Here is a 26680-nt window from a genome sequence, read left to right as displayed (position 1 = left end):
ATATAAGCTACTCAAATGGAAAATCCAATTTTATATCCTCAGTCCAAAGGTTGGGAACACCTTTTTCGTCATGCTGTTCAAAAGGCCTAAGAGGGCGCATGAACTGAGAACAGCTGGAACATTACCCTGATGGATAATGAGCTGGTGATAGCATTTATGGCCAGCTTACAGTTGGAAACTGGAATTTGTACATGATGGTTGACAGTGCTGCATATCAATAATTCCATCAATCATATCAACAAGTGAAAACACAGTAAAAGACCTTCAGGAAGAAACACACAGAAGCTGGTCAGTGAATAACCAAATACTTTATTTAACGTGTATGTACACTTAAAGGACAAGATCAGACCATCTTCACGAGAAAACAGTTTATTCATAAAGAAAAGCAGGTGGCTCCATTGTGGATTTCGGAGAGATTCATCAACAGAATCTTATGCTGTAGCTTTGGCCTGAGTGGCTTTAGCCAGTACTTTCAGATCTGAGATGCACTTAGCGATACTCTCCTTTTCCTTGAAAACAAACAAACAAAAAAACATCAGTTGGGAGAGTATGCAGGCATTAAGATGAATGTGGCTCTGATAAGTAATAGCTCCATCTAGTGGCACGAGTCGTGGCACTGCAGCCATTTATTTATTTATTTTTACATACAATAGTGGTTTTACATCTTAAAATACAGATGAATATTTAATTAATAATCCAGTCTACACTATAAATGCTATGTATTACTAAGTAGAGGGTACAGCACACTATAAACTTAAAGGAGAAAAAAGGTTTAACAGATACATGTACACATGACATGTAACATAGGGGTTTGACAATTTCTACTGCAATTATACAACTATTTTATTGATTCTTACATTAAGAGTCTTCAGAAGAATTAAATATTATATGTGTCAATAAATAATCATCATTTTAAGGACTTTAAGGGTCTGGGAGGGTTTAAAAGCTATAGCTAGACAAATCCAAAGACAAGACAAGACAATGATGAACCATGTACCTGTTGTGGTGTGAGGCTCTTGATGACATTCTGCTCCACCCAGTTGACCATGTGTTCATGCTCCATGCGGTGCTGCAGCTCCTGAAGTGCCACCTGGTAATCGAGCCTCTTCTTCACCTCGTTGGTGACCATGTGAAGCCGCTCCCTGTAGCTGGTCTCCAGAAGCATGGCCACATTGTTCTATAAACCAGATTATAAGAGAGACACTTTGATATAAAATTACTGGGAGGTGTTTGATCCATTAGAACAGAAAGTTGGAGACTAGGGCTGCAACAAACGATTATTTTGATTATTGATTAATCTAATGATTATTAGAACGATTAATCGACTAATCATCGATTATTGTCAATGTCATTGACGACTAATCAATAGGTTTTGAACGATTATTCAGCTTTTTCAATTAGTTAAAACATTCAGTTATACATATTCTAACTATAATTATAAAAAAGAAAATCACTTCAGCTTTTGAAATGGTTGTTTTAATGAACTTTGAGCCAATTAAACAGGTCATTCTCTTTTTAAGCATTGTTTAAATATTCTGTTATCTTTCAATTAAAAAAAAAATTTTTTTAAGCTGAATTTTTTTTAAATTCTGTAAGCTGCATTACAGACCAAAAAAAAAAAAAAATATATATATATATATATATACACACACATGTATGTGTTTGAATGTAAACATCTCTTGGCAGCAGTATTAAGACCTTCATTTGTAAAACAAGTGTTCAGTTTAATGAAAAGCAGTATATAACAGTGTCCTTTCTGCACTGGCCTTTTTTGGATTTTCAAATAAGTGTTGAATTAAAATGAAGAAAGGTCAGCCTCCTCTTGTGTAAGGATGTTTCCTTTTCAAGTGCTCGAGCATGCACGTTGTGCTTCCATGAAACGCAAGTTCTGCCTTGCATGTATTGCACTCAACTGCATTTTTGGTTGGAAGTTTTGTTAAACTTTCCCACACCTTGCTTGTTCGCATTCGCTTGTACTCCGTCATAATTTGCGCTTCTTTTAAAAGTTCTCTTCTACCGCATTTGTTAGGGCTGCATTACACTCTAGCGCTACAGCGCCGTAGCGGTCAAATCGCGATATTGCAGGCCCTTACATTAGGACACGTGAGAACAAACGACTACTCGACAACAAAGATATTTGTCGACAATTTTTTATTGTCGACAATGTCGACTAATCGTTTCAGCCCTATTGGAGACTGACCATGACTATGGCAATTACAGTTTCCATCATACATTTATAGCTTAAATTCTTGCTCAGACTGTACTTTGATTGCTACAGTACTTTTAAGTCCAACACAAAATACAGTTTGTGAATAAAAACCTTCCGTTTATAATATGTAGAACCCAACGCTGATAACCTCATCGAGGACGTCTCTGCTGCCAGTAAGTCCTAGTCCTTCATGGTTCTAATTTGTATTTCTTAAATAGACTTACACTTAAACAGGATAAATAGACAAACAGAAACAAAAACATCATGTCACTACCACCACCTGGTGGCCAAAGCATAAAAAAGCATGTGTTTGACTTTCTCACCCTCTTGGCATCAAAAAGCATGTTCCTTCCTTCCACTCTCCACTGCTCCTTCTTTTCTTGCTCCATGGCTTCAGTCAGGCTGCCCATGGCCTGGTCTTTCACCTCCTGGATCTTTGACACTTTCTCCTGCAGGTAGTGATAACAGGAAATACGGGTTGTGGGTCTCAATCAACACGCATGGCTCTAGAATATAGTTTGCTAACCTTGATTATCAAGGATGTGTTCTAGAATTAAACTGCTTAATAATTTATACAGTACTTAATTTTAGGTCAAACTGTTTTAGATTAAACAAACATTTCCTTTCAACATGACTGTGTTTTTGTAGCTTTTTACAATAAGAAAGAAAATGGGATATAAATAAACTGACAGTGATGTTTCACTACTAGGTATGGACATGTTTTATGGCTGGTTATAATACATATAAATGGGTCATTAACAAAAATTCCACCAAGATAAAATAAACTGTGTGTCTAGTGGTGCATCCAGTCCATCATATTTTCAGAAAAGTCAGTTTTTCTAAAAAAGAACAGATACCGTAGTAAAACTGTACGTATGTTTATACTGTACATTATACCGTACAAATACCGTATGTTTCGTGCATTTATTTAAGCAGTGTCATTTTATAATTATAAATGCCTTTATTTTCATCTGTTAGTTTCAACTTCTGTTTTTAAGAATGCTGTTGTGCTTGTTGCAGCAGTCAGTGTGACAGGGTGCAGACTGCATATTTTGATTAGGATACAAACTGCACAATGAGAAGAATCAGTAGTATGAAACAGCATATAGTAGCATAGCTACAAAAGAAGCACCAAGCATGTTTGCTTAGTAATAGAGGCTGACATTTTTCAGGATTACCGAGGGTGGCTGCCCACGGGAATCCCGTGGGATGGGAAACAAAATCACTATTAATCACGTGACTGGAACGGGACTAGAAAAAATGTCAGCGGGAGTGGGCGGGACCGGGAATATACAAATATACCTTTGACATAAATAAAAATCTAATCTGTTTGCTTTGGAAGGGAATGGGAGTCATTCTTCTGGGATTGGGACGGGATTTCCCGTTTTTTTTTGCGGGATTGGGATGGGACGGGAATTTTTTTTTGGGAATGGGATGGGAGAGGTTTGAAAATTCACTCCCATGTCACCCTCTACTTAGTAATACATAGCATTTAACCATTATTGTTATGTGCATATTAGAGAACACCCGTCTGTATCCTGCCTGGGCGTTAATATAGTAAGTGAAACAGAAGTATTCAATAAAAATGCATTTAAAGCAACTTTACTTTCATGCTAGTTAGCACCAAGTCAATTGTCCTGCTTGTAGTTTGTCTCTTGTGGACATTGTGCAAATGCTACATTAGTCTCTAGTGGGTTTGCATTGTCCATCTAGTTCCTCTCAGTAATAGCCAAAATGTACAGCACACAGCACACATTTGATATGGTAAATTATAATAAAGTGCATATGTTGGCTGTTTAAGGTAAGTTACTAATACTGTAATAGCTACATACAGATACCAGAAGCACCAACACCACTTATATCTAGATATTAAACAAATTAAACAACTTAAACTTTGCACTAATCATTATGATCATATTAGCAAAATACAGTTAGCAGCAGAACAAGCCAACTGTACTAGCTACTCACATTCTCCTTACATACTTATGTCTCTCTAAACATTTGGTTCATCAGTTTTTCTTCCAAATTTTATTGTAAAATAAAAATAGAAAAAAATAACAAATACTACACTGGGTATATGACTTGTCAATGCATAAAGCAGAGAAAATCTCTAAACATGTTATGCTGTTGAAAATGCGAAACTGTGTCGCACACGTAAGTAAAAACCCACTGTGTCACTGTATCTCTCACTAGTGTGAAGGTTTATCAAGGCTTTACCACAGCAGTTTACCACAGTGTACCAACAGAGTAAGCATGACCAATAAAACCCACCTCGTTCAATTTGTCTGCAAAAGCTGCCACTTGGGGACCAAACTTCTTCACACCATAAATGAGCACTGCACCAATGGAGGCAGCAGCGATGGTCTCATTGTTGATGACATAGATCTCCTTAGAGAGCAAGTACAGGAGCAGACCAGTGCCGAGCATGTAAGGTCCTGGAAAAGCATGTGTCATTAGTATGCAATAAAATCCTGAGACTTATTTGTGATGGTTGAAAACTGTGTGTTTATGCAAAAAAAAAAAAAACAATCAATCAATCTCCCCTCTAAGACAAGCAGTAGCAGCAGTCAGAGCTGAATGATAACTGCCTAACATCTCCTGTGAAAAGCTGAATGGCTGCTGGCTAGAAGATACTTGCGTGGGCAAAAAAGATGCAGCTAGCACAACATAAGTACATATTGTGATATATAATGCATAATGTCAGCTTGATCTTAGGGAACATGAGCTATATGTTACTCTCTACGCACTGCAAGCAAAAATATTATGAGTCTGTGTAAAGCATCCTTATAGGTGTCATAGCAACGTGACGTTAGAGTGTGTTAGAGTAGACTGTGCTAGAGTGTTAAATGGTTGTGATGTGCTACAATTTATTTTGCAGTTGCATCAGTGTTTCAATAAAACCCACCAGTTTGCAATTAAAAAAATCTGTATGCTGTAAAAATCATTCTGCCATCAGCCAGATCATTTCAGGCAGTGTGTGGTTCTGCAGCATGCACCTTTTTTACTTTTAAACACAGCAGACAAGTAAAAAAAGTATTTATTTGGCATCTAAGATACAAGTGCTCTATTCAAATTTTCTGAAATGGCATTTTCAAACTCAAAGAATTCAAAATATTAAATGAATTTGAAAAATAATACAGATGCCATCATGTTAGTATTTTCTCAGCAACAAGCTAGCCAGCTTACTTGTGTACATTTTTCTTTTCAAGCGTGTTTAATCAATGTGTATAGTCAATGTTATAGATTTTAATTGAATGTGTGTTGATTGATCTAAATACAAGTACACACACACAGTTTTTAAAATGACCAGTCCAAGTTTATGTGTAGGAATTTCAAGTTTAGGGGTCACTGGCTTTTACTGGTTTGGTGTTGGAAATTGCAAGATGTGACCTCCAGTCAACCGCTACATAATAACCCAGAAATTAAATGTATTTTCTGAAACCCTAAATTGTCAATGATGAACAACAAAAAAAATAGAATTACCCGTGACCCCAGTCTTTGGGTACAGCAGCGTGAAAAGCTCTTCTGGAAAAATTCCATGGCGAACTTTTCCTCCCTTCTCTGGCAGAGGGGGTACAGGTGCCAGGCTCTGAGGAGACGTGTGGAGGCAACGAGATGCCTGGACCACACTGAAAAGACCATGTGTTCTTTTATTAAACAAATCATACATTCAAAATACTTTCACTTCCACAGATAGATGAATTTCATTACTTCAAAACAAATATATATTTGAAAACAATCCCTGACTCAAAGCATACATACCAGGGCCCAAAGGAGCCAGTGTTTTTCAGGGCTGAGCCTGGAGACAGATAACATATGATACATGATGTCAATGTCATTCTCAATGAGACTGACAGCACTTCCATACAAATACCACAAAGCTTCTCAGCTGGCAAGCTGGATATGAAGAAATGTACAAAACCTCTATGTAAAATACAATGAAACATGTTGTAGCAGAAGAAGATAAGTGTTGCACGTCTCACTTTGCCTGTCTCTGCCATAAGTTACATCTTCTGTACCAAGTACATTGATGTTTGATAACAATACAACCTATGATTTCATTCACAGATCAGAAAGTCAGTGAAATACTGAGCCAAGAAAATGAGATTTTTTTTGACTCGATAAAAACAAGAAACTTGCACACAACCTAAACTGTCCAACAATATAAAGCATAATACATTATACATACTAGCTTCCAATATTCAAACTATTTTGATGTAGGTTGTAGCACAAGAGTTTGGTCTAAATGAAGGACGTCTGGTCTGTAAATCTGACATGCTTATGTAGAGAAGGCTAATAACTCCGGAGCTAACAATTCATTTTGTTTACAGTTCGAATATCAATAAATATCTACAGGAAAAACTTTTAACTCCACCTACTAAACTACTTTTGAAATGTCTGTGTATATTTTCCATAAACTCACTGTGAAATTCATTCACATTAGCCAGTTAGCTAGTTAGCCAGTTAGCTAGTTAGCCAGTTAGCTAGGCCTGATCTTTTTACCCTTCAACTTCACATTCGCCAAACGTCCCTACCAGCACAACTAAAACAAATAACAACATTAACATTGTTTTATTTTTTTACCAACCTGAAACTATTACAAGTCTGGAGAGCATATCTGGGCGAAGGAAGGGCAATAACCCAAATGTTTCCTTTAGCAGACACTGGCAGTCCTCGGCCTCACTGTGCCCTTCTGCAACGAGCAAAAGGTGCTACAGAAATCTCACACACGGTATCGCGAGAACTCGCCTAACTGCTTCGGTAACATCCGGGTCCTTGCGATATATCAACCAGCAGGTGGCGTAGTTTTACACGACATGTTTGCTAGGATGAAATGGCGCCTAATTTGTTATTAATAATGAGTTGTTATTTTGACTATATACAATCCTTTATGCACTGCTTAGGTGTAGTGTATGAAAAATGAATTTTAAACACAAGTGTCCTTCCCAACAGCCCATGTGCCTGTTTTAGATAAATAACTTTAAATAATCTACAGTACAGTACAGTGCAAAAAGCATTTTTGTTGTGCTAATCAGCTACAACTACTCTTTACCCTAAAATTACTTTTTCAATTGTGAAATCTCATGCTAAATAAATCAATTTCCATAGTTTTTTCTTTATAGGTTATAAACAGATATTTAGTTTTATTGTGTTTAACCACATCCTCCTCAACCAGGCAACCTGAGCACAATGACCTATGAACTATGCTTCGAGTCACACACTCATTTCAGGTTCATAGGAAGAAGTAAAAACCTTGACTTGAATCAGACTTTTTTTTTTGCCTGAGAGTTATAACTGTTATCATGATTGGTCAAATGCATGTTTATTTCAGAATTAAAATGATTCTTTTCAATCCCAGTCCTATTTTTGTCATGATCACATCTTTGCTAATGTGCTGCCACTTACAAGCTCCAGCAATTCAGTTGTGTAATGCCATGTGAACATACCAGCCATTTCTAATCTAAAGGCCCATTCGTGTGCAGCAGCACTTTCAGTATGGGTGGCTGCAGAGATAGAGTAACTCATGCAAGACTGTGTGCTTCCTCTTACTTCCTGTAAACTAGCAAAGGCAGAAGAAGTAAACCGCTTTTCTTGTTCGAACTCATTTTCACTTTCTCACCTGTAATGTTTTCCCAGACGCTTTTATCAGCACCGTGTGTCTTTCAGGATTCACATCAAAAAGGTATTTATATTTTTTCTCAAAGTTTATAGAACTAAAGTTTTTGAGAAATGTATTTGTTTCAGTTAGTTTCCTTCTATGCTCTCGTTAATGTAGCAGTGCAGTTTTTTAGTTATAGCATGAATACACAGTGTGATAAAATGCAAAACTTCTTTTGTTTGTGTAATTGGGTAAATTGTGAGTAATTAGAAATGAAAATGTTGCATAGCATGTTATGTAAGTAAATGTGAACTTTATAGTATTGGGTAAATGAATGGATGCAAGCAGTGGATGCTTTACCTTTTGTTTTATTGTTTTTTTTTTGTTTGTTTGTTTACTTACCAAAAGATCATCTTTTCATCTAATAATTTATTGTCTGTATTATTTGTCATTTTGACATTAGTAAGGAAAACGGTTCTTTCTAGCACTCCAAAGGGTCTTTAGGGGTATTACGTATACTACAATGTAAGGTTTAACTTTTAGAAGAAGTCAAAGCTAGAAATGCTAGTAAATATAATAATCTTTAGCAGGGCTTAATTTGATCATTTATAGCTTATTATGTGTTTGCAGCTATGTGAAGATCAGCAAGCATGTGCTCTCAAACCAGAAGAAGCTCATGACTGTATAATCCCACATCCTTTCTACTAACCTAATGGTATATTTAACATTAGTTTTATGGAGATTTGTCTGCAGAGTCACTGAGAAAACTGCCATAAAACTTCAACTGGTGTAAAGAATCAAAACACTAGACTCCATCCAACTAGGGCACAATGATTACTCTTGATAGCAACACAAGTCAACAGTGTGACTATGAAATCAAACTGGAACAACGTGCTGTAAAGCACAGAAATCTCGGGGGTAGAAACAACGTGACAACATGTCGAAGTCCAACCCGAGATGTGGACACGAAATGGGTTAAGAATGAACTACATCGCAAAAGGCAGGACGAATTTTCAAAGAGACGACCAGCTGACTGCAACGTGAGAGCTCTGTTATCTCCACGGTCAAGACGTAATTATGCACAAGAGCAAGTTCGTGTGACGCAAATGTCTACGGCCTACAGGCAGCCAGAATTCAGCCCAGTAAAGCAGGTGAACAAGACTAAACACACTTTGAGTTATTTTTGTTATTTAAAAAAAAAAAAGGAACTAAGAATCAAAATACATGGGAGATTATAGGAAAATAATCAATCCTAATGTTAAAGGAAAATAATCGCTGGAGTGGCCCGATAGTTAATGCAAAGTCAACTATTTTCTCATAACACCACATATGCAAAAGTTTAGGAACCCCTGACAATTTCCAAGATTTTCATTTATATATATTTGGGTGTTTGGATCAGCAATTTCATTTTGATCTATTAAATAACTGAACACAGTAATATTTCAGTATTGAAATGAGGTTTATTGGATTAACAGAAAAATCACATCGATATTTAGTAGAGCCTCCTTTAGCAGAAATAACAGCCTCTAGACTCTTCCTATAGCCTGCAATGAGTGTCCAAATTCTGGATAGATGTATTTTGGACCATTCCTCCTTACAAAACATCCCCAGTTCAGTTAGGTTTGATGGTTGCCGAGCATGGACAGACCGCTTCAAATCACCCCACAGATGTTCAAATGATATTCAGGTCTGGGGACTGGGATGGCTATTCCAGAACATTGTACCTGTTCCTCAGCATAAATGCCCGAGTAGATTTTGAGCAGTGTTTTGGGTCGTTGTCTTGTCGAAATATCCAGCCCTGGAGTAACTTCAACTTTGTGACTGATTCCTCAACATTATTCTTAAGAATCTGCTGATATTGAGTGGAATCCATGCGACCCTCAACTTTAACCAGATTCCCAGTCCAGCACTGGCCACACAGCCCCTGGTGATGATGGAACCTCCACCAAATTTCACTGTGGGTAGCAAGTGTTTTTCTTGGAATGCTGTGTTCTTTTGCCACCATGCATAACACCCCTTGTTATGACCAAATAACTCAATCTTTGTGGTCTTCCATTTCCTCACTATGTTCCTCACAGTGGACACTGACAGCTTATATCTCTGTGATAACTTTTTGTAACCTTCCCCTAAACCATAATGTTGCACAATCTTTGTTTTCAGGTCATTTGAGAGTTGTTTTGAGGCCTCCATATTGCCACTCTTCAGAGGAGATTCAAAGAGAACAACATTTTTGCAAATGGCCACCTTAAATACCTTTTCTCATGATTGGATGCACCTGTCTATGAAGTTCAAGGCTTAATGAGCTCACCAAACCAATTGTGTGCTCCAATTAATCAGTGCTAAGTAGTTACAGCTATTCAAATCAACAAAATGGCAAGGGCGCCCAAATTTATGCACTGGTCTTATTTCGTTTCATTTTCTGTTAAACCAATAAACCTAATTTCTCTACTGAAATATTACTGTGTCCTTCAGTTATTTGATAGATCAAAATAAGATTGCTGATCCAAACATCCAAATATTTATAAATGAAGGAAATTGTCTGGGGTTCCTAAACTTTAGCATACGACTGTAAGTCTTTTATTCCTCTGATACCAGAGCAATTTGCAAATATTTACAATTTTATAATTTTTATCTCAATCACCTTTCCTTAACATTTCTTGTTATGGAACATCCTTAAAGAAGTATCTTTTAAGTTATAGCCCCTATAAAGAGTTGTTTCCTTTAACATCATTTTATTTGTATATCTTTGTGAATGCTGGTAATATTGCACTGTGTTAATATAAACCCCTGCAGTCAGTGTCCTTTGCTTCAGTGAATAATGAAAATGCACTGAAGATTGACCGAGTTGCAGCTGTCCTCGACTCACTTCGTCAGAGAGAAAAAGCAAAACAAGAACGAGGCAAGCAACTTTTCTTTTAGGCATTATACACAGCATAGGTGTTGAATAGCTCAGAAGGAATAGCTCATGACTATTTTGATTCTCTTAGCTCTCCTTAGAGACATGACACAGCTCACAAACAACCACAGGACACTACACACTGCTAGTGTGCAGACTGAGTGAGTAATCTTCCTTCATGCTGTACTTCATGGAATTCAGTTATAGTGTCAGTATGGTTTCATTTATAAATTCAATCACAGGTTTGTGACTTTGTGCTTTCTTTTCTCTTAGGTCAGGCACTGCAACTGTCAAAGATGAGGTAAGTTGATTAATTAAGTTATTGTTCACATGACTGCAGCAATTTCAAATGGTCTTTAATCAATTGTCGTGTAACAACTGCACTTTTATTTTCGTCTATTAATTAATTTCTAAAAGTATTAACAATAAGTCTGTGTATTATTCTGCCCTCTGTAGGATATTCAGCAGTTGGCGACTTATTTAGAGGTAATTATATGTGCTGAATGTTATTGTCTAAATTAATATCATGCACTTAATAATAATTAATGAATGAATAATTAACATAATGTGTTGTAGCATAGAATAGACTGCCTGTGTGAATCTTTTACATTTTTAAGCTTTGCAGTATGAATAACGAGTTACTGTGATATTGTGTTAATTGGATCATTGATCCAAATTTTCGCTGCTCCCATGTTAGCTGGTTACGATTATAAAAATTATGATGTCTGAGGATTAAATTATTTTGCATTAACGCAATAATGCACATCTGCAGCCAAATAAAAATGTGCATAATGTATAAGTAAATCAAATATCTAACTTTTTGGCTGAAATTAATAGCCAAGGAAATGTGAACACTAATATTTCATTAGCTTACCTAATGGTCAGATATAATAATGTCATATTTAAATCTGGTCTGATTTCCTCATGTGCAGGAAGCATTGTATAGAGAGGAGGTTTTAAAAAAGAAGCTGACTGCCCTACAGAGAAGTACATCGACACTGCTGCATGCCACTGAGCTGTTGTGGAAGGTTTGTACAGCAGATCACACTGTTTTATTATTTACTCTTACACCAACATTCTATTAATGTGTACTGTTTTTATTTCTAAATTAAATCTTCACATTTTTTCAATAGACTTTCAATGGATTGTACTCAAACCAATGAACATGATCACTTCATCTAAGTCTATGGCTCATGAAAACATGTACTGGAATCTCACATCATTTGTCTTTCTTTCCTATGTGTGTCAGTAATATAAATGTCTGAGTGGCTTCTGTGGTTTGCAAGTATCCGGCTGTTTGCGTTTCAGCTTCAAAAAAGAGAACAACATTTACTCACTCAAAAAAAAAACTCAAAAAAGGGGGGGTGGGGGATGGGGTAGCAAATACATATGTATGTATGCATACTTACACAGGTGGTTAAGGAAAATCTTAAATCATATGTGATGTATTTAATGTTTAAGAGTCAGATATAAACAAATGCATCCATGTTCAGCAGTTACAGGTGTGACAGAATTTTGCCTCAAAATATTCTTGGATACTGGAGCATTTCTGCATCTATCCTTTTATTAAGCTAGATAAAAATACTATACTGTGGCACGACACGGTAATAAAACATAAGATATTTGCTCAAGTGCATACACTCTGACTTTCAGTGGAAGCTGCATCCGTTGTAGCTGTGCCTGTATCACACCACATTTCCTTTTCCTCCCACAGACTCGCTGTGATGAAGATCTGTTGAAGAACAAGATCAAGGCACTGGAAGCTCAGCTACAGCTGTGCATGAAGGTAAGTCTGAGTCCTCGAAATGTAGATTTATATGTTAATATTACATGTGTTTATAAACTGAATACAGAAACTCATACCTACGTCAATATATCAGAAGTTTTGTGTAAACATACATGTGTATCCATCTAAAAAACTTTTTTGTTTTTTTTTAATCACAACCTGTTAATGTGTTCTTATTCCTTAGAGAGTTCCTCAGGATGGAAAAAAGGAGGTATGGTTGAATATGGAGAAACAGAAGGAGGAGTATGAGAAGAAGGCCTTGGAAGCCATTCAGAGGGCTACAGAGGAGAATTCAGAAGCACAGAGCAAGCTGCAGAACCTGCAAGTAAGTGCAGCTGTGGAAGAGGCAGTCAAGATCATGCTCGGTTACAGGCATGATCATTTGATATCTAGTTGTATATCTTATCTTATCTTATCTATCTTATCTTATCTTATCTTATCTTATCTTATCTTATCTTATCTTATTTTATCTTATCTTATTTTATCTTATCATGCTTTCATCATCATCTTTCCACTAGGAGGCACTACAAGTGGCCCAGGCAGGGTCAGTGCGGTGGCAGAAGCTGTATGAAGAGTTGAGAGAGAGCTCCAACATGCTGACGAAGAGTCAGAATCAGTACACTGATCAGATCCATCAGCTACAGCATCAGCTACAGGTCAGACCACAGATACAGATCAGAGGCAGTAAATAAAATGCTGCAATTGGTAGTTGCAGGGGGCCAAGCACCATTTGATCACACTAAGTTTCTGTAGGATTTTCTAGCTTTTTTCAATTAATGTTAATAAAAATTCTGTCACAATGAAAAGTATGTTATCATAACAGTGGATGTGCATATGTGTGTTGTGCAGAGATCCAGGGAGCAGGAGGATTCACTGAGGGAGCAGTGTAATATTCTTCAACAGGATGAGGAAGAGCTCCGCTCTGCTGTCCTTCTGCTGGGGCAGGACAACCAGACCCTGAGAGAACAGCTAGAAAATTTCAAAAGTACGCTTCACGCATATCAGTTTTAAACATCTAGGCTGGATTTTCCTTGAATCGTATCATTTTACATAACATATTTACAAAGTGTTTTAATGATTTTATAAGTGTTTACTATGAAATTTAATGAGCAGGTTTATTATCCTGGTAATTATCCTCTCAGAAAACAGTCACGGCTTCTGGAATAATATCCCAGAAGTGTACAAGCAGGAACAGAAGCCATACCAGTTTGTTGAGATGGATCGCAGCATAGCTGAGCAGCTCCACCAGACTGAGCAGAGACTCAGCCTAAAGGACAAGGAGGTATGACTACTCACTCTCTGGAGGGCTGCTTAACCCTCAAACTAGCTTCAATATTATAATATCCTTTGTGTCTGCTGTTCCTCTAATTAAATCATATTTATGGAAAACAAATACATAAAAGTCCTTAACATGCTTGTGGTTTCACCTAAATCTATACGAGTGATTATAACTAAAATTTACATGCATAATAAATTTTATTCCACCATGTTACTCATTAAAATAACTTTTATAATATAAACTGAATAATAGCAAGAAAATGGATAATTAAACTGGTTAAGATGATTTTTTTTTTCTTAAAATAAACATGATGTGCAATTTTTTAAACAAATCTCTATAGACACCTCACCTGCTCAGCTGTATACTGTATGTACTATATTTATATGAAAGCTCTAAACGGAGTGACGAGTTTGTTGTCTTGTTCATAATGGCAGTGTTTGGAGCTGAAAACTGAGCTGGAGACCCTGGAACAGGAGTGCCGCTGTTTTCAGACTCGTCTGGCTCAGTGTCGAGAGGAGCTGAACGCACTAAGTGCTCGCAGTAGCAGGAGCAGTAGAACGGTAGGAGTCTTTAAACTCACATAACCATATTCAACTCTCATGCAAAACTGTATATTTGCTTAAAAAAGCAGCCTAAATGCCTAAAGGCTTTTTTCTTGGTGTTTCTTATATTTATTTTTGAATTTGCATTCTTAATAGAGGTTAATATTAGAGGTTATTATTACAGGTTTTAATGAATTGGGACAAAACACAGATATACTAGAAGACCCAGATATATAATTAAAAAGATGGCTTAACATCTACGAGATAACGTACCATATCTGCTAAACAATATCACATTATAGTTCATTTGTCAGTGGAAATAACACAAGTGACAATTTGGGAAAGCCATACCTCAACAAGGGAGCCAAAGAAAAGAGAAAAGAATGGCCAATAGTACAATCAACAGAAGAAACATTACAGTATTAGATGGTGGTCAAAAGTATCTTTCAGTTGTTTAATATATACATATAGTGTAGACCATAATTCAAGCTGTATTTGAAACTTTTCTTGAATAACAATGTACAATTTTCCCACTTTTCTTTTTTTATAATTATTTACATCACAATTACTCCTTGACGCTTGATAATGAAGTGTGTTTTTTTTCCCCCTTTAACTCTCTCTCCTCACAGAGACGTTTCTGTGGCACTTTGTGCTTGATTCTCTTCTTCATGCTAATGCTAACTGCAGTAATGTTTGCTGTGTGGATCTATCGTCCATCTGTCCGGGAGCAGCTCCATGAAATGTACTCTGCAGTGGAGGAGAGAGTGGAGGACTATCTAATGCAGGCAGCATCTGCACAACATGCGGGCTGCTTCAGACCTGTATGAGAGAGACAGCAGAACATTCACATGTATATTAGGTTTTAGGTTGCTATTTATTGGTTGTATATCATATATTTATATAACATATATTTATTATGATATGAGCCAAAATACACCACAAATAATGCTAGTAAAATGTTGTACAGTGTGTCTAGTACATAGAAAAGATTATGAAGCTCTGAACTTGTACCTATTATCCAAGCAACGGTTTTTTTTTTTTAGAAGTTTTAACATGATATTTTATTCTATAAATTTCAAAGTGAGGCCATGTATCTTCACTACATAATCTGGATTATTTTTCTTCATGCTTTTTTTCTTCAAGCTTTATCAGAATGTTCTATAAGAAGGATTTACACAATTACAAAATACAGTAGTATTGTTTCATTTTAAGTTCAAATGTAGAAACAGACTTTAGTTAATTGAAATCAAAAGGCTTAAATAAATGCATCCAGAATTAAAATATGGTTTACTGAAGTCATTTCCATGGTGCGATTTTACCCAAAATATCTCACTGAGCTAAATAAATAAATAAATAAATAAATACAAGGACTTGATGAAGAACACTGAATGGCCATTGTATCATAATCATTCCCTCTGTTCGGCTTTCCAGACGGAGCTGCACTGTGCAGGACCACTGACACAGCTTATTTGAAAAGGACACATATACACATTCACACACGCAAACAACACTGTCCCTCCCACAGGCCTTTCACCATATTTCCTGTGTAATCTAACAAGAGCCTTTGAAAAACATGCACTTCAACTGTTAGAGTATGTGATGACCAGTCACTCACGGTAAGTGCTCCATTTCTCGAATGTGACCAAAGCTATTATATACTGTAATCAGAGATGTGGGATTTGCTTGACCAGTCTTGACCGTTTATTAACTACATGATGTTAACCAGGAAGTGTAACATCTGTGTACATCTGTGATCTGTCAGTGGTTATATGTAGCATGAGTGCTGTAATTTATATTACTTGTGCGCTACAAATATATGTGCTGTCCTAGAAAACCTGTAAGCATGGTCACATTTAGACTTCTAGATGTTTGACAACATATAATTTAGAGAACTATACATGTACCTGAACCGAAATATTTTTCTATCTTGCTTATGCATCTTATGTATTGCTATGTATCTTTAATGCAAACATAGTTATAGTGTTTTAAATTATTGCTATGTCTAACAGGGACAAAAGGAAAAAAAATAATTTAAAAATTCTAGAGGGCATCTGTCACTACGACCAAAACCTAACCCTCTTATGGTAAAACATACATTTTAGGATCATACATTTAGTAAAAAATGCTCATAATCACTTTGGTTATCAGCCATATCAGAAAATGTCTCTCAAAACATATCGCTCAACTCAACTATCTCTATTGATGACATAAACAATAATTAATTCAGTCAGTTCAGTTGTGTTGATTAAATATCTTGGTATAATTATTGTATTATATATTTATTATATATATTTTTTAAACTTTTTCATACAGATTGTTACATGGCTAGTTATAGCTAGGGAATTTGTGGTTATTTCTGTCTTTCCTTCCTTTTTTCTTGTATTGGACTTTCGCTCATTAGGATTCCATGATTGGTCGAATTGTCCATCATCAATGACATCCACTGAAATCAAACTAGCCCTAACCCAATCCGGGGACCTGGGTAATGTGAACCCCCTGAAAAATAAATTAATAAATAAACATAATTAGTATTGTTTTCCATTTACCACTAGGTGCTGTGAGAATGAGATCTCTCTTGCTGATAGGCATTGTGGGATTATGTATCCTAACAACTGTGATTTCCCTGAAAATTTGTGCCTTTAATGTCCAAAGCTTTGGAGAAGCAAAAGCCAACAACAAAAAAGTGATGAGGATTTTGACAAAGGTAAACAAAGCAAAAAATTAAGAGTAAACATTTAATAATATTTGGAGACGCTCATGTTTCTATATGATGCTGTAGAGGCTGGAGAGAGATATGGGATTTAAAAGAAAGTTAAATGGGAAGAATATTGGGAGGAAGAAACTTTCTTCCATAATTTGGTTATACTAAATTCCATTTTTCAGATATTTTCCCGCTGTGATCTCACTTTGATCCAGGAAGTGCGAGACTCCAAAGGTAAAGCCATTCCTGCACTGCTTAAGAACCTAAACAGGTACTCCTGATTTACCCCAATGTGTTAAGTAAGTGTTAAATATGTAAATTTCTCTATTTATTTTTTTGAATAATATTTTTATCGTTTTGCCAAGGTTTGAAAAAAACAATGTGTACTCTCATTTAGAGAGTCAAAGACTGGGAAAGAACACATACAAAGAGCAGTATGTTTATATTTATAGGTAAGATGGATTATATGCTGTGCACAAAGAAACTGATTTATAAATATATAACATTCAGTCACATTCAGTCATAAATACATGTAATTCCTAAATCTTTTTAAAACATCTTGCTATGACCTCAGGAAAGATGTATTGCAGGTCCAGGAGCAAGCCTATTATCACGAACTGAAACAGTCAGAGCTCAATGACACAGAAATGTTCTCTAGAGAACCATTCATCATAAGGATCCACTCACCCACAACCTGTAAGTGTGATAGATTTTATTTTATAATTAACCTATTGAAAATAGCTTGTTTTCAGATTGAGATGGAGTTCACAATGAAATAATTTTGTACAGTGAAGGGATGTGGGTTACATACACTATAAGTATGTGGACACCTGACCATCACACCCATTTGTGGGTCTTCCCCAAACTGTACAAAGTTGTAAGCACACAATTGTACAGAATGTCATTGCATGCTATAGCATTACAGTTTCCCTACACTGAAACTAAGCCCAAACCTGTTCCTGTGTGAAAATTCCCCTCTGCAGAAACCCAAGTGAATACCTTTGGGATTTGAAATGCTGACTTTGCCTTGCCCCAGGCCTCCTACCCAACATAAGTACCTGAACGAACTTACTAATGCTCTTGTGGCTAAATCAGCAAATTCCCACAGACACACTCCAAAATTTAGTTTCAAGCCTTCCAAGAAGAGCGATGGTTATTATTACAGAAAAGCAGAACCAAATCTGGGCTGAACTGTTCAAAAAGCACATATGAATTTATCACTTCCTATGTTTCCTATGTTTCACTTGGCAAGTAATAACATTTAGCCAATTAATTGTGTGCGTGTGTGTGTGTGTGTGTGTGTGATGCAAGAAGAAAACCACACATCTATATTGTAATGATCGTCTGTATATATATATATATATATATATATATATATATATATATATATATATATATATATATATATATATATATATATATATTATAATACACATGATTTGAATGTAATATCTCCACACTATTTTCTTGCATCAAAGAAATCTGGCTCCATCATGCACTATATCCTTGTTTAACCTGAAAAATTTTGGACTGAACTGTTCTCTCTGATCATTAGGAAAACAATTGATCAGTGACAATCAATTGCTGCTCTCATAATACACTTTAATACAAGAAACTCATGAGCGCCCTCAAGCTAGTGCACTAGCTACTGTATGAACAAATGCAGCTCCATATTACTGCATTTCTTAATATGACTGCTAATTTTCCCTTGCAGATGTAAAAAACTTTATTATCATTGGTCATCACTCATGTCCAAAGAAAGCCATGAATGAGATGGAAGAACTTTTTGAAGTCTTTCAAGCTGTCAGAAAGAAGTGGAAAACTGAGGTTCAGCAGTACTTTTTAATTCAAAAATTAGATTCTCAAACATTTGAACTGTTATTGATTCTCAACAGTTCAGATGTTTCTTGTTTTGTAATGTCATTGTAGAATGTGATGCTTTTGGGAGATCTGAATGCTGACTGTGGCTATATCACTATTAAAGGCCTGAAGAAACTAAGACTAAGAAATGACCCAAAGTATCTCTGGTTGATTACTGATGAACAGGACACCACTGTTCGTGACAAAACACACTGTGCTTATGACAGGTACCACATGTAACACAGCAAATACCACATGTTTACAATCTGCTTAGAAATATGACTTTAACAAGCTTTGGAGAAAGCAAGTAAAGGACAGTTCACTGTTCCTTAAAAATATTTTTAGCTAAGGCACATTTTATCAACCATAATTAAATATAGGCTTCCACATTTTTGCTAGAAGTTGAAGCCTAGATAATTTGGTATGTGAGTGATGTGATCCTGGTAGTAAATGATTAATGTTGTATAAAAAAGACAAAGCTTATTTGCTGCCAGAACATAACAGTTAGGACTTTAAGCCCAAATTTATGTCACTATACAAACATTTGTTTTACTGTTATTGTCATTAAAAACTCAACCAATTCAAAAAGTTGTCAGCTTACTGCTGCACATTCTAACTTTTCTAACTTCTCTATTTTCCCTCAGGATAATTGTACATGGAAAAACACTGATTTCTGGGATTGTACCAGACTCAGCTCAACCATTCAACTTCAAAAGCGAGTTCAGTTTAACAGAACAAGAGGTATGCTATAGTTTATGAGTTAAGATAAAAGATAGAAACATTACTAACAAATGTAACCTTTGTCACAACTGGTTTCTTTTTAAGGCTTTGGAAGTCAGTGACCACTATCCAGTTGAGGTTGACCTAAAGTCCAGTCATCACCACCACCTCCGGAATGAGCTCTGAACAAAAGCCTGCATTGTGTGTTGTTTTAATTTAAATTTTCATCCCATCCTTTTAGTGAACTTTGAACCCCTTAAAAAATCTGGGTTTCCAATTGCTACAAACTATTTTAATTATCTATTGAATGTCCGATTATTTTCATCTTTTCATTTATATTCTTTGCTTCATTTTCTGAATCCATAGTATATGGATTCTCAGATCCTCATTATATATTTCTTTGGGTAATGTTCCCAACAAACACACTAATGGATCTAGGAGTATCTCCATTTCTAATATCTTGTATTTTTTCTCAGCACCCTTAAAATATCATTCATTCATTCATTCATCTTCTACCGCTTATCCGAACTACCTCGAGTCACGGGGCGTCATCGGGCATCAAGGCAGGATACACCCTGGACGGAGTGCCAACCCATCGCAGGGCACACACACACTCTCATTCACTCACACAATCACACACTATGGACAATTTTCCAGAGATGCCAATCAACCTACCATGCATGTCTTTGGACCGGGGGAGGAAACCGGAGTACCCGGAGGAAACCCCCGAGGCACGGGGAGAACATGCAAACTTCACACACACAAGGTGGAGGCGGGAATCGAACCCCGACCCTGGAGGTGTGAGGCGAATGTGCTAACCACTAAGCCACCGTGCCCCCCCCCCCTTAAAATATCAAACAATCCCAAAAAATGTGTGAGCTCCTATTTTAAAAATCTGCATTTTTATGACCTTGTTATTTTACTGTTTTTCTACAGCTTTTTCAACATTGGTGACTTGTAATAAAATAGTTTACCCTTTATTTGGTATGGCTTATTTTCTACCACATAATACAGTCATACAGTGACATTGTATATAAAAACAGACATTAAATCATAACATGGTTATTTTCTTAGAATTGAAAGTTACTGTATGTGTAAATAAAATAACTAATCATTTTATTTCTGTATGATAGCATATGTTTAAGTCTTGAGGTGTCTATTAAACTGGAGAATATAAAGCTCACCAACTACAAACACTGAGAGGATGAAATAAACCAGACATGTTTGCAGGGCTAGTTTTTGCAGCATGCATGTACAGCTGTTCCTGGTATTGAAAGAGGATGTACCTTTTCTGGGGTACGCAGTCGAATGCGTTTGAAACCACAGCTCAAGCAGATTTTACTCAACCAACGAAGAAAAACAGGTAATTTCATGATGGGTTTTTATTTCAGATAAACACATATAAATATTTGTGTAATATCGTTAACCAGTCCAAAGTTTTTTAACTATACTCTTAGATTAAGATATTTTTTGCCTATGTGTTTACAGAAGGTATATGGAGGATGGAAACATTTTCATGACCTGATTTTAACAGGAAGTGACTGAGACAAAGAAGTAAGCATTTCATTGAGCACAAATTTGTGCTCAAGGCTTTAACAATCACATGAAATTTGTCAAATGAAACTACAAGTTACAGTTTTCAACAACAAAAATGGAGCAAAATATTGTAGATTTGCTTAAGGATGCATTTTCAGGTAAGAATAATCCGTTTTGTACAATTTGTAGAATCAGTTTTAAGTCTGAAAACCTAAAACTCAAACCCTTTAGGCAAACCCTTAAAAGTTCGGTAAAAAATTCAACAAAAGAATGTATTCCCTATCAAAGAGGAATCTTAATTAATTTATTAATTTAAAGCGTGATTATGTAATATAATGCTGATCATATATATTGCACATTTTTGGGTCTCCTTTAGAAATTGATTTTGAGCATCCACCGTCAGACGAGGACACGAACACTTCACAAACAGCGCTAGTTATGGATGAGGATGTAGAAGATGTGATTAGTGCTAGTAAACTCTGGACTTCAGAACAAGGTTCGGATGAGACTTTCACTACTGTTTATGAACAAGAAGAAAATGAAGCGAGCTCTGATATCTGTGAGAGTGAGTCAAGTGTTTTATTGTCTATCAACACACAGGCTACATATTGTTTCTCTCATGATGAAATAAATAATGATCGGGTTGTAAACATGATGATGGCAGAAGCACAACAACTAAACCATGCAGCTGGAGAGTGTACTGCAGAGGAAGGAAACATGCAAAGTGACATAGAAGCAGATGTTTCTGAAAAGGATCTCACAGAGGAGGAACATATTGAAACGTTGAATGTAGAATATGAGCCACAGATGTCACCTCCAATGTCCAGAGAGTGTCAAACACCTGAAGAGATGTCATCCAGCTCGGACGAAGAATTGCCAAAGAACTACCGCACGACCCGATCTGAATCCGTCGATAAGAAGGAGGAATCTTTCCTTGCAACAAGTCCAAATATCCCTGACAAAAATGTCAAAGATGATATGAAAGAGTTTACAGAGGAAGATCAAGAACACATCGAGGAAAGCCTTGCAGATTATCCATCGGATTTATCACACAGTGAAAGTGAAGAACCTGCTGAAAACGCTACAGCGCAGCCGTTCACCCAAACAGGCCTCAGCTCTAGTGATAATCACACCACAGACATGATGGAAGAGGTGTTCAATGCAGAACATGTGAACTTGCAAAACAAAGACAGTCCTGACCTGGATTATAATTCTGGGATTAAGGGCGTGGAGGTTGAGCTGATCTCTGCATCAGTAGATGTTGATCTGTCTTTCCAGAGAGGGAGCTTTGATGAAGATGATGTACAAGAATCTTTAACAAATGATATAAAGACAGAGGAAGATGTAAAGAATATGGAGGATGCTGGAGATCTAAGTGATGTGAGTGATCAAACAGACAACATCAGTGACAGTAGCAGTGACGATAAAAGCTCAAGCCGAGATGAAACAGAATTTCTCTCATCACTAAAGCAGGAAGAGGAAAAGAATCATGTTACACAGTATAACTACTCAACAGAGGACATGCTGAGGATGGATAATGATATTGGTTACATATGTAAAAATACAGGGGACTTGGATGCTTTCAGTCCTGAGAAAAAGGACGTGAAGCAGTTATTATTCTGGGAAAGTGGCGTCACAAACCCAAGCTCTATTTCATGTTATGAGGAATCCAGTACCGAGCTACGCCATAGCATAGAACCAGTCCAATCAGACACAGCCCTAAAAGACCATGAGGTATCATCTACAGAGGCTTCAGATAATGTAGAGGACACCAAAAATGCAATAACTGAGGTTTTGTGGACCTCATCACTGCTCATGGATGAAGACAACCTGCACATAGAAGAGTACGACTGGGATTTGACTGGTGAAGATTCATTTGTAATCAATTCAGTTGAAGGAGAAAACCAAGAAAATGAAGAAGACTTAGACATTGAAGAGTTCGACATTGATGACAATGAGGAAGGGAACGAGAGAGACTGGGAGCTGGAGAAAACTAGAATTGAGGCATTTTATCAGTTCTATGGAGATCAGGCTGAGCCAGATGGTGAAGTGGGTAAGTACCACTGAGGACACACTTCTGTTTCCCTGGTTACTTTTCTGACATTGATGAGATTGTGATTGACTCTTTTTAGGCAGGAACCCTAAGGTTTCCTTTCTTTTGGATCAGGAATCTTCATCATCAGAACGTGAAGAGGATTCTGACAGGTAATAATCTTTTATGTTAATGGTGTAGATAGTCAGTTTGCAGGGATATTGAAATCTTATTCCTCAAAGGTTCTGTGGATAGATAATGGTTCTACTTTTTCTTCTGTAAAATCCTCTGATGTTGGATTATATGTAACTGTTAAGGGTTCTCTCAGAAGAACAAACCAAAGAAACTTTGTGGATCCCTTGTGTTTAATGGAAACTTTTTTTTTGAAACTGCATATGTACAGGATTGATGTTGTTGTTTATTCCATAGTACTGAAGAGGAACTGGACTCAGATCTAAACATACCAGATCTCAACACATCAAAACCAGAGGTAGTCAGCATAACATGTCTAAATAACTCGATTATAGCCATGACATGTGATCATGCAGTGTTTGAGGGCTCGGGTTCTTGTTTGTGTTGTAGTATCACAGTGAGTCAGATGATGACCCCCTGGAGAACCCTTACTACATTGAGAGGTCAAAGCTGCAACCAAAGGAACAGCAACCTATGAATGTACCAGTGAAGCAACCTCCCCAGAGAAACAAGGTAAAAATCGGTACTGTTGTGATCAGTTCAGCTTTAAATATAGAATGAGAAACAATTCCATACTTTTCAGATTATTTTGTGTTTGAGGGAAAAAAATACAAATAATAATGTAACACCTTTTCAGATCCAAGAAAGTGCTTTATACAAACATTTTTTAAACTGTTTGTTGTCCATTTCTGACTATAATTTATGTAAAAAGAAAAATTTGTAGTTTTTAGATTATTTTCATATAAGAGCACATCCTGCTTTATTCTTCTCATACCAAAGCAATTTGCTAAAGAAATATTTCATTTATCAAATAATGATACATCTTACTTTTGTTCAATTTATACTTGACTGTTCACTAAACACGACTGTTATTACTTAGATTTTAGTAATATATAGTTGAGGTCATAAGTTTAGAAATGCCTTGCAGAATCTGCAAAATATTAACAAATAAAACACAATAAGAAGAATATTATTAGATAAGAAAAACAATAATTAATAATAAAATAATAATTCATATGAAAAATAATCATTCAAATGTTTTATTTTTATTTAGTTCTGAATTTGGTTTATCAGCATCTTCATATTCGACCCTTTTCTAACAGCAGCTACATGATCCAAGAGGTGTAAACATTCACTGATGCTCATGAAGGCCACATAAAACATTAAGAACAAGGGCGTGTAAACTTCTGAACAGGATCATTGTGTAAATTATTATTTTGTGTAAATATCTTATGTAGTGGGGGTCATGGTGGCTTAGTGGTTAGTACGTTTGCCTCACACCTCCAGGGTTGGGGGTTCAATTCCCGCCTCCGCCTTGTGTGTGTGGAGTTTGCATGTTCTCCCCGTGCCTCGGGGGTTTCCTCCGGGTAATCCGGTTTCCTCCCCCGGTCCAAAGACATGCATGGTAGGTTGATTGGCATCTCTGGAAAATTGTCCGTAGTGCGTAAGTGAATGAAAGTGTGTGTGTGCCCTGCCAATTGGTTGGCACTCCGTCCAAGGTGTATCCTGCCTTGATGCCCAATGACGCCTGAGATAGGCACAGGCTCCCCGTGACCCGAGATAGTTCGGATAAACGGTAGAAAATGAATGAATGAATGAATCTTATGTAGCTTCTGAAGAGCAATACAAAATGAAAATGTATAATGTTGCTTTCAAGAGAATGAGTGAATGAAGTTTATGACCAAAATTATAAACTATAAACAGTCAATAGCTCTATATTCATAGCTATGTATGTTCTGAAAATTATCACGTTAGAAAACTTACTTTAGTTGAGTAAAAAATGACCTGCAACCAGCTAATTTAAAAAAGAAAAAAAAAGATCTTTTTTTTTTTTTTTTATTATCTTATTATCTCAGTACTTCTGACATTTATACTCGGACACTGAAGACTTCTTCCAACGATGTTAAATAAATGTCTGATCACAGATATTTCACCATATAAACAGTTTGTAATTGACCTTTGTAGCACTGTCACAACTGTGCATTTGTAGAAGTTAATCAACACCTTCTGACCAACAGATCAAGAATTCAGCAGTGCCATAGTTTGAGAATTTACCAAACAATCCAATGAATAAACATTGAACAGACAAACTCGCTCATGCATTAGTATATTAGTTACTTTCAGAAAAGAAAACTTCAATCGATCATTAAACTTCTCTATGTTTCTGTCCATCTATCTGCAGTGTCTTGCTGTGCTGAAGTCCACCTTAGCGTTTGGCCTTCTGACAGCAATAGGCATCGTATCATTCTGGTGGGCAACAGAAAACATGGAATGGAGTAACTGATTCTCAACTTATTGTCCCTGGTTGAGAAAACAAAAACATGAATCAGCATAATACTGATTATATTTTATATATATTATATTATGTAAATGGGTGTCTTACCTTTTGGGTGTCGTTATAAAGGCAAAATGGGATGTTTTCTGAAATAGTTTAGTAATGTTTGTAAAATAGGCAGTAAGCAAATTCAATGTACTTTGGACCAACTTTATTTCTCAGTAACATTGCAGCTTTCCAACATGCTCTAGAAAAAAACATTTTAAATGTTATAAAAAGTTTTTTTTTGCCTTAACATAACAGCTCTTGGTCACTTTTAGTGCCACCAGTTTGGGCATCAAAGAAAAGATTTTAGTTGAATGCAAGACGTTTTTAGCATTTTATTTCTCTACTGGCACAGAATCCTGTAATACCAATATCAGTGAAGTCAAACTCCTCTAAACATGCCATGCAGTTAGTGTAAAAACCTTTACTGGGACTGGAATACTTTGAGGGGTCTTTAATAACGCATAATGTATGATTAGTTGTGTCCTTACTTAGAAACCAAAATTTATTGCATGTGGACAAAAACCTAGGTCTGAAAGCTTTGCCTGTATGATTATGCTAATAATAATGCTTTTACTTACAGAATGTGGAATGTTGGTATATATATCACAAGCTGCCAGTCAAAAGTCTAAGCCTATTAACCACTCTTTCTTACAGGTTTTTTTTTATGTATTTATAACAACAAATATAAGACGTTTACTTGAATGATGAGTAACCTTTGATCAGATATTACCCAAATTGGAATTTCGATACAGATTGGCATGGTGATGCTTATAAGTTAATCCAGATAATGATTATAATAAACATTTCATTGAATGTAAAATGTAAACATTTTTGCCTGTAAAAACTCCTGTAAGTGTATTAATAAAAATAAAGTACATGCTAGATTTATAAATATTTTGCAGATGGAAGTAAAAATGTGTAAATGTAAATCGTGCTCAGAAGTGCTCTCTTGGTATCTTTGGTTGGGGTAATCTTTTTAAAAAAGTTTCCATTAAATGCTGCACA

General features: G+C 36.2%; 4 protein-coding genes across 8 annotated transcripts; 3 read left to right on the top strand and 1 right to left on the bottom strand.

Annotated features, from left to right (window-relative positions):
• Positions 1–289: 289 nt before the first annotated feature.
• Positions 290–6950, bottom strand: atp5pb (ATP synthase peripheral stalk-membrane subunit b). The gene is made up of 7 exons (XM_060882040.1): positions 6798–6950; positions 5972–6008; positions 5693–5838; positions 4481–4644; positions 2533–2658; positions 998–1177; positions 290–509 (listed from the first exon to the last, which is right to left on the bottom strand). Exons 1-7 carry the CDS (start codon positions 6823–6825, stop codon positions 432–434), a joined length of 759 nt encoding a protein of 252 aa, XP_060738023.1. The 5' UTR covers positions 6826–6950; the 3' UTR covers positions 290–431.
• A 745-nt stretch (positions 6951–7695) lies between these two features.
• Positions 7696–15592, top strand: LOC132853184 (TRAF3-interacting JNK-activating modulator). 2 transcript variants are annotated; one of them, XM_060880687.1, is made up of 14 exons: positions 7696–7892; positions 8439–8959; positions 10602–10707; positions 10796–10865; positions 10978–11005; positions 11161–11190; positions 11637–11732; positions 12419–12490; positions 12675–12815; positions 13009–13146; positions 13340–13475; positions 13633–13772; positions 14204–14329; positions 14941–15592. In XM_060880687.1, exons 2-14 carry the CDS (start codon positions 8639–8641, stop codon positions 15136–15138), a joined length of 1602 nt encoding a protein of 533 aa, XP_060736670.1. In that variant the 5' UTR covers positions 7696–7892; positions 8439–8638; the 3' UTR covers positions 15139–15592. The 2 variants fall into 2 exon arrangements, with proteins under 2 accessions (XP_060736670.1, XP_060736671.1); XM_060880688.1 differs by having other exon boundaries at positions 8421–8959.
• Positions 15593–15724: 132 nt separating this feature from the next.
• dnase1l1l (deoxyribonuclease I-like 1-like) lies at positions 15725–19095 on the top strand. Its single transcript, XM_060880689.1, has 7 exons — positions 15725–15927; positions 16864–17015; positions 17195–17283; positions 17378–17464; positions 17587–17708; positions 18727–18839; positions 18997–19095. The coding sequence occupies exons 2-7, from the start codon at positions 16875–16877 to the stop codon at positions 19000–19002; spliced, it is 558 nt and encodes a 185-aa protein (XP_060736672.1). The 5' UTR covers positions 15725–15927; positions 16864–16874; the 3' UTR covers positions 19003–19095.
• A 790-nt stretch (positions 19096–19885) lies between these two features.
• Positions 19886–26604, top strand: si:dkey-183p4.10 (enolase-phosphatase E1). Of its 4 annotated transcripts, XM_060880686.1 has the most exons (8): positions 19886–20955; positions 21081–21146; positions 21505–21624; positions 21729–23181; positions 23261–23333; positions 23590–23650; positions 23743–23865; positions 25535–26604. In XM_060880686.1, exons 4-8 carry the CDS (start codon positions 21780–21782, stop codon positions 25634–25636), a joined length of 1761 nt encoding a protein of 586 aa, XP_060736669.1. In that variant the 5' UTR covers positions 19886–20955; positions 21081–21146; positions 21505–21624; positions 21729–21779; the 3' UTR covers positions 25637–26604. The 4 variants fall into 4 exon arrangements, with proteins under 4 accessions (XP_060736669.1, XP_060736667.1, XP_060736665.1 ...); XM_060880684.1 differs by having other exon boundaries at positions 21127–21286; positions 21505–23181; XM_060880682.1 differs by having other exon boundaries at positions 19887–20955; positions 21081–21286; positions 21505–23181.
• Positions 26605–26680: the final 76 nt, after the last annotated feature.

The sequence above is a fragment of the Tachysurus vachellii genome, chromosome 11 (assembly GCF_030014155.1).
Source record: "Tachysurus vachellii isolate PV-2020 chromosome 11, HZAU_Pvac_v1, whole genome shotgun sequence".
NCBI lineage: Eukaryota > Metazoa > Chordata > Actinopteri > Siluriformes > Bagridae > Tachysurus > Tachysurus vachellii.
This window is presented reverse-complemented; position numbering and strand designations above follow the sequence as displayed.

Coding starts and splice junctions, on each gene's coding strand:
- dnase1l1l (XM_060880689.1), top strand. CDS start 16,875: ATGAGATCTCTCTTGCTGATAGGCATTGTGGGATTATGTATCCTAACA. Junction 17,465..17,586: donor CAGTATGTTTATATTTATAG/GTAAGATGGATT, acceptor CTATGACCTCAG/GAAAGATGTATTGCAGGTCC. Junction 17,709..18,726: donor GATCCACTCACCCACAACCT/GTAAGTGTGATA, acceptor TTTCCCTTGCAG/ATGTAAAAAACTTTATTATC.
- si:dkey-183p4.10 (XM_060880684.1), top strand. CDS start 21,244: ATGGAGCAAAATATTGTAGATTTGCTTAAGGATGCATTTTCAG. Junction 23,182..23,260: donor TGAGCCAGATGGTGAAGTGG/GTAAGTACCACT, acceptor GACTCTTTTTAG/GCAGGAACCCTAAGGTTTCC. Junction 23,334..23,589: donor CGTGAAGAGGATTCTGACAG/GTAATAATCTTT, acceptor TTTATTCCATAG/TACTGAAGAGGAACTGGACT.
- LOC132853184 (XM_060880687.1), top strand. CDS start 8,639: ATGATTACTCTTGATAGCAACACAAGTCAACAGTGTGACTATGAAATC. Junction 11,006..11,160: donor CTGCAACTGTCAAAGATGAG/GTAAGTTGATTA, acceptor TGCCCTCTGTAG/GATATTCAGCAGTTGGCGAC. Junction 11,191..11,636: donor AGTTGGCGACTTATTTAGAG/GTAATTATATGT, acceptor CCTCATGTGCAG/GAAGCATTGTATAGAGAGGA.
- atp5pb (XM_060882040.1), bottom strand. CDS start 6,825: ATGCTCTCCAGACTTGTAATAGTTTCAG. Junction 5,839..5,971: donor ACTGGCTCCTTTGGGCCCTG/GTATGTATGCTT, acceptor TGGTCTTTTCAG/TGTGGTCCAGGCATCTCGTT. Junction 4,645..5,692: donor CCCAAAGACTGGGGTCACGG/GTAATTCTATTT, acceptor ATGCTTTTCCAG/GACCTTACATGCTCGGCACT.